The 12,860-nt window shown below is 44.8% G+C and overlaps 1 protein-coding gene across 2 annotated transcripts in view; it reads left to right on the top strand.

Annotated features, from left to right (window-relative positions):
- Positions 1-12,860, top strand: part of Tmc5 (transmembrane channel like 5) — a 72,901-nt gene that overhangs the window by 45,448 nt on the left and 14,593 nt on the right. For both annotated transcript variants that reach the window (XM_017800816.1, XM_017800815.1), the window contains 4 exons: positions 1,942-2,037; positions 6,467-6,542; positions 6,733-6,866; positions 9,319-9,492. In XM_017800816.1, the coding sequence (XP_017656305.1) occupies positions 1,942-2,037; positions 6,467-6,542; positions 6,733-6,866; positions 9,319-9,492 (480 nt within the window). The remainder of the gene's footprint in view (positions 1-1,941; positions 2,038-6,466; positions 6,543-6,732; positions 6,867-9,318; positions 9,493-12,860) is intronic.

The following is a 12,860-nucleotide window of genomic DNA, read 5'->3' as shown; positions in this document are numbered from 1 at the left end:
TATGCCTTGACATCATTGTTTAAATGCATTAAGTGACAGCTTTTTTATCTTAGCAGGCATATACAACGGAAGCACCATGATCATTGGACCATATGTGGTTATTTTTATTTTTAATTTTTTCAGTGCTGGAGATGGAACCCAGGCCCTTGCATGTGCTGGGCAAGCCCTGCACCACTGAGTCATACCCTAGTCCTATGGGATTTTGTTTGTTTTTTTACTCATTCATTTTCTACCAATATGATGAGCCTCTCTTCTTGCTAGACTGCTTTTTTTGCAGCACCAAGGCTGTAACACAGGGCCTTGCACTACTATTGAACCACACCCCAGACCTTCATGTATTTCTACAAGCTGCTCTAGAGATGGAATGCCGTGACATAATGCCAGTTCCCTTCTCAGAGGAGGTTCAGTTCCAAATGTCTTCTCTCAGTTCTATCCAAACATCCTTTTATCCCAGCCTCTGCCCAGAGCCTGAACATAAACAGAAGAAGTTTTGTTGTTAACAGAAATTTTTTAAACATTTGTTTATTTTTATTTTATGAGTGTTTGTCTACTTGTATAAATGTGTACCATGCACATGCAGTGCCCACAGAGGCCAGAAGAGGGCATCAGGATCCTTGGAACTAAAGTTACAGGCAGTTGTGTGTCACAGTGTGGGTGCTGGGAACTGAACTCTGGTCCTCTGCAAGAGCAGCCAGTGCTCTTAACTACTGAGCCATCTCTCCTGCCCCCTGTTTAACATAACTTTTTTGTTGGCAGCATCAGGCTGAGAAGAAAGCTCAATGAGTAAAGTGCTTGCCATGCAAACATGAGGACCTAAGTTTGAATCCCCAGTACCCAGATAAAGGCAAACATGATAATGCATCTGTAATCCCAGAGCTCTTACTAGGAGATGGGAGGTGGAAACAGGAGTGTTCCCAGAAGCTTACAGATCACCTGTCAACTGATCATCTATCCACAGATCATCTATCCTAGCATATACAACAGGAAAAAAAAATCCCTGTCTTAAACAATGTGGGAGGCAAGGACTGATACCCAAGGTTGTCCCTTTGACCTCCACATGTGTGCTGTGGCATGAATGTGCTCACACACATATACATATCATATATACTCACATAGATTTAAAAATAAGAGAAAAGAAATCAGTGTTGTCTCAAATTTCCCCAGTGTAAATAGCAAGCTTGTTTTCTCCTTTGGGAACATGGAACCATCATTCATTTTATTGCAGTAACCATAAATTTGGCTTAGTTGGCTCAGTTGTAGAATGCATATCTAGCATATGCAAGGCCTTGGATTCCAGCTCCAGCACCAAAAAACTAATTAAAAAAAAATTTGTTTGGGTTGGAGGTGCTCAGTCTATTTACTTCATGGGAAAAGAGTTAATGAGTAAAGAATGATACGAATAAGAAAATAGGTATGTGTGGGGGCACCTGGAGAGACAGCTCGGCAGTTAAGAGCATTGGCTGCTCTTGCAGAGGACTTGGGTTCACTCCCAGCACCTACATGGTGGCTCACAACCACCTGTAACTTCAGTTCCAGGGGCCCCAACCCCCTCTTCTGGCCTGTGTGGGCACTGCATGACATGAGCATACTTACATACATGCAGGTAAAACACTCATACACATAAAATAAAAATAAATCAATAATTAAAGAGAAAAGAAAATAGATGAGATAATTTAAATAATTAAGGTAGCCAAAGTTCTCTAGGATTGTTCGAAATCATTCCAGCTGCCCCGTACTTGACTGACTTGTGTTAATCCCATTTCTCCCCAGTTCCCTAAATTGCTTCTTCAAGAATATGCTTGTGTATTCAGGACAGCTCAGGCATTTGCTCTGGAACCTGCAACTTCCTTCTTAACTAGTGAGGGTCTCTGCTTCTGATTATCCTGGTCTGCAGGTACTCTTGAGTTGTAGTTTGAGTACTAAACTTAGCACATTTCACAGGCTCATTGGGATGAAGTTCATCACAAGCCTTGGCTTACAGGAGTTTGACATTGCCAGGAACGTTCTAGAACTGATCTATGCGCAAACTCTGACCTGGTAAGTTCTGCAGCTTGGTGGAGTGCCCCAGTCCTTACCTAAGGGTGGATTTGGAGTTTTGGTTTCGAGGCCCCTGATCTGTTGTTTTTAAATCTGCATGAGTGATACCAAACACAGCTAGTCTGGAAACCAGGAACTTAGCATGTATTCTAGACTAGTCTTTGCCTTCATGAAACCTTGAGGATGTCAGACAAGAGTCAGCCTAGAGCAGGCCAGCAACCTAGAGATCCACAAACTGTAGACAGCTGCGGATGTCGTTTGCTTGACCTCTACTTTTCACTCCAATTTTCTAAAAATCTGAATGTTTGTGTCCCTCTAAAATTCCTTGTGTGTATGTGTGTGTGTGTGTGTGTGTGTGTGTGTTTGTACATGCATGTGTGTGTAAGTACACATGTGTTGTCTCTTAGATGCCAACAACTTTTCTTTCTTTTCTCTCTTTTTTTTTTTTCAAGACAGGGTCTCTCACTAGAACTCTAGTAAGCTAGGTAAGCTGGTTAGTGAGTTCCAGGAATCTACCTATCTCTGCCTCTCCAGGACTGGAATTACAGCACATGCCACCAGGCTTGGCTTTTTCAATGTGGGTTCTGGAGATTGAACTCAGGTCTTAATGCTTACAAGGCAAGCACTTTACCAATTAAGCTATTACCCCAATCCTCTGAAATGCTTAGTTGAAACCAGATAGCCAATGTGATATTAGGAAGTGAGGTTTTTTGTTTGTTTGTTTTGTCTTGTTTTTTGTCTTTTTGAGACAGGGTCTCCCTGTAGCTCCAGCTGTTCTGGAACTCACTATGTAGACTAGGTTGGCCTTGAACTCACAGAGATCCGCCTACCTCTGCCTCCCAAGTGCTGGGATTAAAGACGTGCACCACCACGCCCGGCCCAGGAAGTGAGGTCTTTAGGAGAATATTTGGGCTTTGAATGGAGCCATCATGAATGGGATTAATTCTTTTATAAAAGAAGCCTACAAGAGGCTTCTGGACCCTTCTACTGTGTGAAGCCTCAGTGAGAAGGTGTCTTCTGTGAACCAGGAAGTGGTTCACGATGGAATCAATGCCAAAGTTCTGTATGGTATATCGTATGCCCATGTTCCATCTTTTGGGGAATTGCTAATTTGAAAGTAGTGCATTAGCAATTCAACAAACCTGGATTCCGGAGCTGGCTCTGCCACTCACTAAGGTCTCCAAGCCTCAGTTTCCTCATCTGTAATGTTTACTTAATACTAGCTGCTTTTAAATGATGTTGAGGATTAAATGCAACAGTAGATGAACTGGGCTTTGCAGACTCCAGCAGCAAACTGCGAAGTGTTCAATTTTCTATCTCTTTAAAATCCTCCCAGCAAGGCTGAGGGTGGTGGCACATACCTTTATTCACGGTGGGTAGATGACCTTGGTAAGCTGTCAAATGCTAGCCTGTGACCGGGCAGTGCAGTACTGTTCAAAAAGGAATGCCCCACACATGCTACAATGGCAAAACAAAGTATGTACAAGGTTACCCAGCATGCAGTTGGCAGTGTTGATAAAAATTAGTAGAATTTTTGCCAAGAGAATTAACATGCATGTTAAACATATTGAAAACTCAGAACTGGGAGAACTTCCTGAAATGGGTGAAGGAAAATGATAAGAAAAAAGAAAGATGCTGAAGAGAAAGGCACCTGGTTCAACCAAAGCACCAGCCTGCTCTGTCAGAAGAGCAACACTTGGGAGAACCAGTGGAATGAGTCCGCACTGCTGGAGTTTATGCCCTATGAATTCACGACACAACAGAGCTTAAAAAATACATCTCTGGGGCCTGGAAAGATGGCTCAGCAGTTAAGAACACTGGTTGTTCTTGCAGAAGACCCAGGTTCGAATCCCAGTACCCACATCGCAGCTAACAACTGTCCGTAACTCCAGTTCCAGGGGATCTGACGGCCTCTTCTGTCCTCCATGGGCATTGCACAACACAGGTGCACTTACTTACATGCAGGGAATACATGCATATACATAAAATAAAAATAATAAATAAGATATAAAAAAAAATACATCTCTATACTGAAGAAATAGCAATGGTGGCAAATTACCCAACCAGGGAAATAGGAACATAGGTCCATTTAAGGAGTGCTTACCTTGGCCAGGTTTTTAAACCCTGGGCCTGAGTGCTCATAATAAAAGACAATCCTGGGGCTGGGAGATGGATCTGTTGGTAAAGCACTTGCCTTGCAAGTTTGAGGACCTGCATTCCGAATCCCAAAACCCATATAAAAAGGGGGTGAGGTGGAGTATGGCTGTAATTGTAGCAGTGGAGATGAAGACAGGTGAATCCATGGTCTACATGGTGAAATTCCAGGCCAATGAGAGACCCTGTCTCACACAGAAGGTGGCAGACACCTGAGGACTGACACCTGAGGTAGTCCTCCGATCTCCACATGCACACCATGGTACACACACCTGCACCCCACACACAAATGCACATACACACACGTGCACACACACACACACACACGCACACACGCACACACACAAATGACCATTCTGATTTCTAACCTTTTGAATTTTTTATTAATAAGCACAGTTGAAAACACATCTTTCTCCCTCCACACAAACGACGGATTTAGCCTTTGTGGATTTTAGAATATTCTCATTCCCTCATTTTTTTCCTTCCAATACTGTGACCAAACCCAGGGCCTTGTGCTTGTTAGGCAAGAGCTATGCTTCTGAGCTTACATCCTCAACCCCTAAAATTGTCTTTGATGATGGGTTTTAAAAGAAGACAATACAGCTGGATGTGGTGATGCACACCTTTAATCCCAGCACTCAGGAGGCAGAGGCAGGTGGATCTCTGTGAGTTCAAGGCCAGCCTGGTCTACACAGTGAGGCCAGCTTCGACTACAGGGAGACCCCGTCTCAAAAAGACAAAAAAGGAGACAATATAATAACAACAAAAAAAGAGTAGATGTTAGGGATGATGGAAGAGATAAGGTAAGAGATGTGCTTCCCAAACTTCAGACGCCAGTACCTCGATTTATAGCACATTTACGTACCATCTGTACTGTTAGCAACTTAATATTTTCTTTTCAATTATTTGCTTCTTTTTACTCATATATATTCTAAAGGGGTCTTTATTTTACCATCATAAATGGAATACTGGTACCAACTGACAGAAATCACAAGTCATTGGAAAAATAAAAGCAATCCTGGCCAAACAGTTCTTAGATTCTAACTAGATTTTGCTGTGTGCTGGGGCTGTCAGTCTAAATGGGCAGGCAGGAGGTAGGCGAACAGCTGGAGAAATGTTTAATGGGCAAGACACTTGCTACATAAGCATCAGGACCTGAGATCGGATCCCAGAACCCACATAAAAAGCCAGGTGTGGCTGCACAGACACCTGAAGCCCAGTGCTGTCCCGGGTAGAAATGAGGATTTCTAGGGTTCGTCTCAAGAGAACAAGGGGGAGAGTGATGGAGCAGGACACTTTCTCTGTGCTCTGTACACATGCACCTGTACACATATGTGCATAAACACCACATACTACATTACATTATACTCACATATACTACACTCACTCAGATTAAAATTTTAAAAAAGAGGGTTAGCAAGTGTTGGGCATTAAAACCTTTCTGGCGCTAGGCTTTTCTCTGTGGCCCTCAGGAATACTGCAAAACAGTTGGAAAGTGAATCTATTCTCTTCAGTAACTCAGTGTGCTTTACTGTCTAGTCCCCACAGAACCTCAGACCTTCCTAAATACCATCGAGGGAAGGGAGCCAAGTGGATCTCACAGTTGGGACATGCTAAGTTAGGGCATGCTGAGAGCCAACTGATGGTTTAGTAGCTCTCTGAGGGTCTTTCTCCACAAGACCTCCTTTTCTGAACTTGGGGAAGAGCAGCCAAAGTGGGATTCTCCTGGTCTGCTGTGATTCGAGCAATCCCCCTCTAAGTTAATCTCCTATGGCTTTATGTCATGGGATACTTGACTATAACAAAGTACCACAGTCAGTGACTTAAGACATATAAGTTTTCTCACAATTCTGAAGGCCAGAAGTCCAAGGTCAAGGTGTTGGTAGGGATGGTTCCTTTTGAGGGCCACAAAGGTAGGATTTTCCCCATGCCTGCCTCCTTGGCTCGTGGTTGGTTGTGTCTTCTCAGTGTCTCCACATAGCCTTCCTTCCATGTGTTTGTGTCCCAATTTCCTCTTCTTTTAAGGACATTAGTCATATTGAGTTAGAGTCCACCATAGTGACCCCATTCTAACTGAATTACTGCTTTAAAGACTCCATGTCTAAATGCAGCCATGTTTTGTGGTACCATGTATATACATGCATGTGTGTGCACACACGTTAGACTTTCACCATATGAGTTTTAAGGAGACAGATTCAACCATCTCTCCCTTGCCTCTGTACCTCCATACCCCCCATGTCTTCCTGTGTCTCTGACACTCTCTTTTTCCTCACAGGCTCGGAATTTTCTTCTGCCCTCTGCTACCCTTTATCCAAATGATAACTCTCTTCATCATGTTTTATGTCAAAAATGTGAGTCAGCTCCAAGTTGTAATTGATTAGCTTCATTTGGTCACATGTGATGTGTTGGGGATGGGAGCTGGGGGAAGGGCATGGGAAGAAACTGGGAAACTGGACACTGGAGTCAGAAAGTTGGCACCTGGCAGGGGTCATGGGCTGCTCCTCCAGCCTCAGGTCCAAGGGGTTGTATCTCTCTTCTCAGATCAGCCTGATGATGAACTTCCAGCCTCCAAGCAAAGCCTGGCGGGCCTCGCAGATGATAACAGTCTTCATTTTCTTACTCTTCTTTCCGTCCTTCATGGGAGTGCTGTGCACTCTAGCCATCACCATCTGGAGGTAGGGGATGTGGTGTTGGCTAAGATTTTAGAAGGGGTGGGTCAGTGCTTGTTTAACAATATGTTTTATTATCCAGATGTATAGACAGAGATCACTGAAACTACAGTTTGCTAATCATGGTTCCCAAGGTGAAAGGACACTCAGGGCCACGTAAGGATGACCCAGAGGTGGTCAGAAGGAAAAGGGAGTGAGGGGCAAACCTGGCAAAGGCCTTTACTGTGGTTTCCAGTGTAAAGCAGGGTAACCAGGCTTGGAGAGCAGCCACTTTGAATATTGTCAGCAGTCGGGGCCATCATAGGTTATCTGAAACCTGGCTGTCCTGGTTTGTTTCTCCATTGCTGTGACAAAAAATTCTGACCAATACCAACTTGGGGAGGAAAGGGTTTATTCAGCTTACATCTTCCAGGTCACAGTTCATCAGGGAGCCCAAGGTAGGAACTCAGGGCAGGAACCTGGAAGCAGGAGCTGGAGCACAGGCCATGGAGGAATGCTGCTTACTGGCTTGCTCCCCTGGCCCCTGCTCAACCTGCTTTCTTATGCAACACAGGCCCACCTGCCCAGGGGTGGCACCACCCACAGTGGGCTGGGCCCTCCCACATCACTCATCAAGAAGATGCCCCTCAGACATGGCCACAGGCCAGTCCAGTAGAGGCAATTCCCCAATTGAGGCTCCCTCAACCCAAGTGTGTCAAGTTGACACTAAAGCTATCCAGCACACTGGCCTTGGAGAGACTAGGGCCCTGGAACATGCCCCAACAGTGAGAGTCTGACAAAGGAGGCAGCTGTGCTCTGGGCTCTGGATTGATTAGTCTGCATTTGGAAGTAGGCTAGCCCTGGGGTTGGCAGTCTTTCCAGTCTGTAAGACCCCTAGATGCCAAATATCAGAATAAAAACTATGCTTAATTCAGAACTCAACCCATGCTCCATGACAACCAAAGGCGGGAATAAATCCTGTTCTGGATTTATCCCATATACCAGACACCATAGTCGGGAGTGGTTTCCTCACTTCTGCCAAGTACTTAAGTGTCCAGATGGGGAGAGGCTACTTCATCCACACAGAGAATAAAGCTTGGCTTAAGTGGACTGGAGGTCCTGTCTGACTTGACTCTATCCAATCTCATATCCCTTTGGCTTTACCCCATCACTCTTGCTCCATTTCTAGGACCAAGCAGCTTCCTTCCCATATGAAGGTCCTGTCTTTGGAGGACTCTCCCCATTCCCTTTGCATCTCAGCTCCAAGATCACCTCTAGACCTAACTAGCCCTGTCATCCCTAACTGCCGTCAATCCCTACCTCTTCCCTATCTGAAGCCTGAGTTTCTTTCCACCATTCCTGTTCACAGTCTGAAATGCCTTTGCTGGAGTCTGGTCTAATTGTTTTCTCATTGTTTGCCCATCTTCAAGGACTCGGTCTGTCTAGCTTAATCTAGAATCCATAGGTCCCGTCTAGAGCGGTACTGGGTACTTGAAGCACAAGAAATCTTCATTAGTTGAGTGCATGGATGGATGGATGGATGGATGGATGGATGGATGGATGAATGGATGGATGAAGAGAGTTGATTTTTAGGCTACAAGAGGAACTGGACCCATGAAGACGTCAACCAGCTTCAGAAAGGACCACTCTTTTCATGATCCTTGCTTCAAAATTTAAAAAAAAAAAGATTTTATTTTCAAAGATTTGTTTATTTTTATTTTAAGTATATGAGTATTTGCCTGAATATATGTATGTGCACCACATGTGCCTGGTGCCCACAGAAGCCAAAAGAGGATACCCCATCCCCTGGAACTGGAGTTACAAGTCGCCCAATGTGGGTGCTGAAAACTGAACTCAGGTCCTGCTCGCTCTTAACTGCTACACCGGCTCTCCATCTCTGATCCTTGCTTCTATTATTTTTTGTTTCGGTTTGGTCTTTTTGAGACAGGGTCTTCCTGTAGCCCTGGCTGGCCTGGAACTCAGGCTAGCCTTGAACTCACAGAGATTTGCCTGCTTCTACCTCCAGAGTGCTGGGATTAAAGGCGCACACCACCACGGCAGGCTCGAACTTTGCTTCTATTGTTATCTGCTCTCCTCTCTCTCTTCTTTCACCTCCAGTTTCTGCTCCTTGGTAACAGCACACAGCCACAATGTCACACCTGGCTTCCACAGCTAACAGGCTTCCCTCTTGGTGTGTCTTAAATCAAGTTCCCAAGAAAGGTACTCTGATTGCTCCCTAGATTCTACCAGGATCACTGGCCTGTGAATTCACTGCTGTGTCAGGTGATACTGCCTGTCCTTAAACTGTAGATCATACTAGCCGAGGTGACAAATGAGAGGGCTTCCTTTGAAAGTGGGGTATGGGAAGAGCAGGCAAGATTTGCTACTTCCAGATCCTAAGCCCAGGAAGGAGCCCCTGATTCTGGAATGCCTACAACTGAGTTTCAGACCACAGATGGTTTTCTGTTCCTTTTTCCAGATTAAAACCTTCGGCTGACTGTGGCCCCTTCCGTGGTCTGCCTTCCTTCATTCAATCCATCTACAGCTGGATTGACACCCTCAGCAAGAGGTCTGGCTACCTGTGGGTCGTCTGGATCTATCAGAATCTCATTGGAAGCGTGCACTTCTTTTTCATTCTCACCCTCATTGTCTTGTAAGTGGGGTGCCTCGGAAACTGGGGAGTGGGGGATAGCTAAGAGCTCCCAGGAGCCCCTTCATTGACTTGAGATAAGAATGAGTCTAGAGATGTTCTATCAGGAAGCAATGGGCGACTGCAGAGCTCTGAGCACAGGATGCTCTTGATTCTACCCTTAAATAGGTAGTTTTTTGGTAAAATGATATTTAGTATTTTCTTATCTTTTTTGTGTGTTCTACAAGGAAAATGATACTTGATTTGCTCCTTTTAAAAGCTAATGGGAGGGGCTAACTTGCCTGGCTATGTGAGACCCTGGGTTTAATCCCCTATACTGAAAAAAAGAGAGATAACATCAGAATAAAATTGAAAAAAATGGATCATGTGAGAATGCTTAGAACAATTCCTTTGGAGACTGTGAGATGTAAAAATGGCTCAGGCATTATCAATGCTTAGGATATTGGGCTTATTTTGGAGGGGGTTGGGGTTTTTGTTTGTTTGGTTTGTTGTGAGACAAGGTCTCCCTATAGCCCCAGCTGTCCTGGAACTCACTATGTAGACCAGGCTGGCCTTGAACTCACAGTGATCCACCTGACTCTGCCTCCCGAGTGCTGGAACTAAAGGCATGCGCCACCACGCCCAGCTGTTTTTTAATTTTTGAAAGGCGCTCGTTTCTGACATTCTGTGAAAAATATTTGTCAACACTGGGCCCATTTTCCTGTATGGAACAAATGGTTGGTTGATCATTGTGGTCCCTGTACAGAAGATTAGCCCCCATGGCATTAGACAGGACAGCTCCCTGCAGGAAGGCATGAGTCTCAAGGGCTCGGGCTACTGGAACCTGCTGTAGATTGTAGCGCAGTGTCTCTGCTCTACAGATGGAAGTGGTAAGATTTACAGAGACAGGGCAGCTTACAGAGACAGATTCTATGCTGCACAGCCTGTTGGTGGCAGAAGAGGCTAAAAGCCAGCCTCCTGGCTCTCCATTACCCCCTCTGCCCCTGACAGCAGCCACCATTGGCTCCTTAGAATGGTGAGTAGGCCTGCAGACTTGCTGCGTCCTCTGGGCTCATTCACTGGGTCTGCACTGTTTCCACTCACAATTCTCATTGCATATTATATATACCAGGGGAGGGTTTCCTCACACCAACCAGTTCTCCAATACCCCAGGCACCAAACTGGGGGTTCTGCCACTTTATTCAGTTCTGAATTGACCTGGAGTTGGCATCAGCCCTCACAAGTTAAGGGCTTAGTCCTACAAGACCCATTTCAAATGCTAGTTGCAAGTGCCAACTTGTCACCTGTCTTTCTGACTGGCTCTAAATTCAAGGGTCCCACATCCTCCTCCTTGTTAGGGTCCAGCTCTGCAGCAACCCTCCCCCAGTGCAGTTAAGCCTCAAAAGACAGGTGTGGAGGGTGGCTCTCAAAAACAGGAACTGAGTCATCAGCTGCTGCCCGGGCCACAAGGAGACAGTTTCAACATAGTCTGTTTCCCCCAGATAAGTTTAGAAGGTAAACAGGCCCCCTGCATCCATGACCCGATTGCTGCAAGAGCTGTCTCAGCACAAACTGCTTCCCCTGATAAGTTTCACAATGTATAGACCCTGGCATCCCTCCAAAACTATTTTGAATTATTTTTCCCACCTTCCGCATTCCCTAAACCCCTATAAAAGCCTCCAGCCAACAGCCTACAAGTCGGTAGCCACTCCTCACTCCTGAGTTGGGGGCTGCCACCTGTGATTTCCAATTGCAGTAACTCTTCTTTGCCAGAGTCCTTCTGTGTGTCTGGGCACTTCTTTCCTGATTTATCTATTCAATAATTTACTCAAATGACTAGAAGAACTCAGAAATTCTCTTTACTTATGATTACCAGTTTATGATAAAAGATGCAACTCAGGAAGAACCAAACAGTAGAGATGCATAGGGCATGGTATTCAGGAAAGGGTGGAATGGAGGCTCCGTGCCCTCTCTAGTACACACACGACTGATTAAATCATTGGCTGTTGGTGTTTCACTCAATGTCTACACTCCATCTCCTCCCTAAAGCCATGAAGGGCAAGGAATAAGTAATCCATATCTTTACTTATTTATTTTGAAACAAAAGCTCCCTATGTGGGCCAGGCTGGTCTTGAACTTGCAACCTTCCTGCTTCAGTCTAGATCCAGCTCTTTCATCATACTTATTCCATCATCATTATTCCAGTAATCAGTCCCCATCTTGAAGTCATGGAAAGGCCCTGTGTCATAAAACATTTCATTGTGAATTCAAAAGACATTCGTCACTTTGATTATTTTGAGGATTTTAGAAGCAATATGCAAGGAACCAGATGCAAAAACTAAATGTCTATGTTTAGTGCATTATGAGATTGTTATATATGCAGAATCTGGGGGCTGGGGAATTGGTCAGTGAGTAAAGTGCTTGCCACATTAGTATGAAAACCTGAGTTCAAAACTCCAGATCCAGGCCAGGTATGGTGTTGCATGCCTTTAATCTCTGCACTCAAGAGACAGAGGCAGGCAGATCTCTGTGATCTGGTCAGTGAGTAAAGTGCTTGCCACATTAGTATGAAAACCTGAGTTCAAAATTCCAGATCCAGGCCAGGTATGGTGTTGCATGCCTTTAATCTCCGCACTCAAGAGACAGAGGCAGGCAGATCTCTGTGATTGGACAGCCTGGTCTATGTCAGGAGTTCCAGACCACCTTGGGCTAGAGGGAAACCCTGTCTCAAATAAAAACCAAACAACCCCCAGAACCCATATAAAAAGCCAGGCATGGTGGCATCTGTCTGTAACCCCAACACTTAGGGGAGCAGACACTGGTGGATCCCCAGAACTCATTGGCCAGCCTGTCTAGCTAATTGGCAAGCACCGTGTTCAGTGAGAGACTGAAAAAGATGGAGAGTGGCATAGAAGAATGCACGACTTCAACTTTTGGTCTTCACAAATGCGTGCACACACTCACACATCTGCACAGACACATGCATGCACAAGCACATAGACACAAGAAATGCAGAATCTCAAGTTCTACTTCAGACTTACTGAACCTGAATATGTATTTGAAAAAAATTCTAAGGGACTGGAAAGATGGCTCAGCGGTTAAGAGCACTGACTACTCTTACAAAGGACCTGGGTTTAATTCCCAGCACCTACATGGCTGCTAACAACCATCTCTAACTCTAGTTCCAGGGGATCCAGCGCCTTCTTCTGACCTCGTTGGGCATTGCATGATATGGATACACTTATGCACATGCAAACAATGCACTCATACACACAAAATAAAAATAATAAAATATTTTTTTTAATTCCAAGAAATATTTATCACTTGAAATTTGAAAAACCCTTGTCCAAATCACAAAGTCTAGTTTGCAATATGCAATACATATGCAAATT

The sequence above is a fragment of the Nannospalax galili genome, unplaced genomic scaffold, assembly GCF_000622305.1.
Source record: "Nannospalax galili isolate Female #2095 unplaced genomic scaffold, S.galili_v1.0 scaffold381, whole genome shotgun sequence".
In the NCBI taxonomy this organism is placed as follows: Eukaryota; Metazoa; Chordata; class Mammalia; order Rodentia; family Spalacidae; genus Nannospalax; species Nannospalax galili.
The sequence above is the reverse complement of the archived record's forward strand: the minus strand, read 5'-3'. Positions and strand labels throughout refer to the sequence as shown.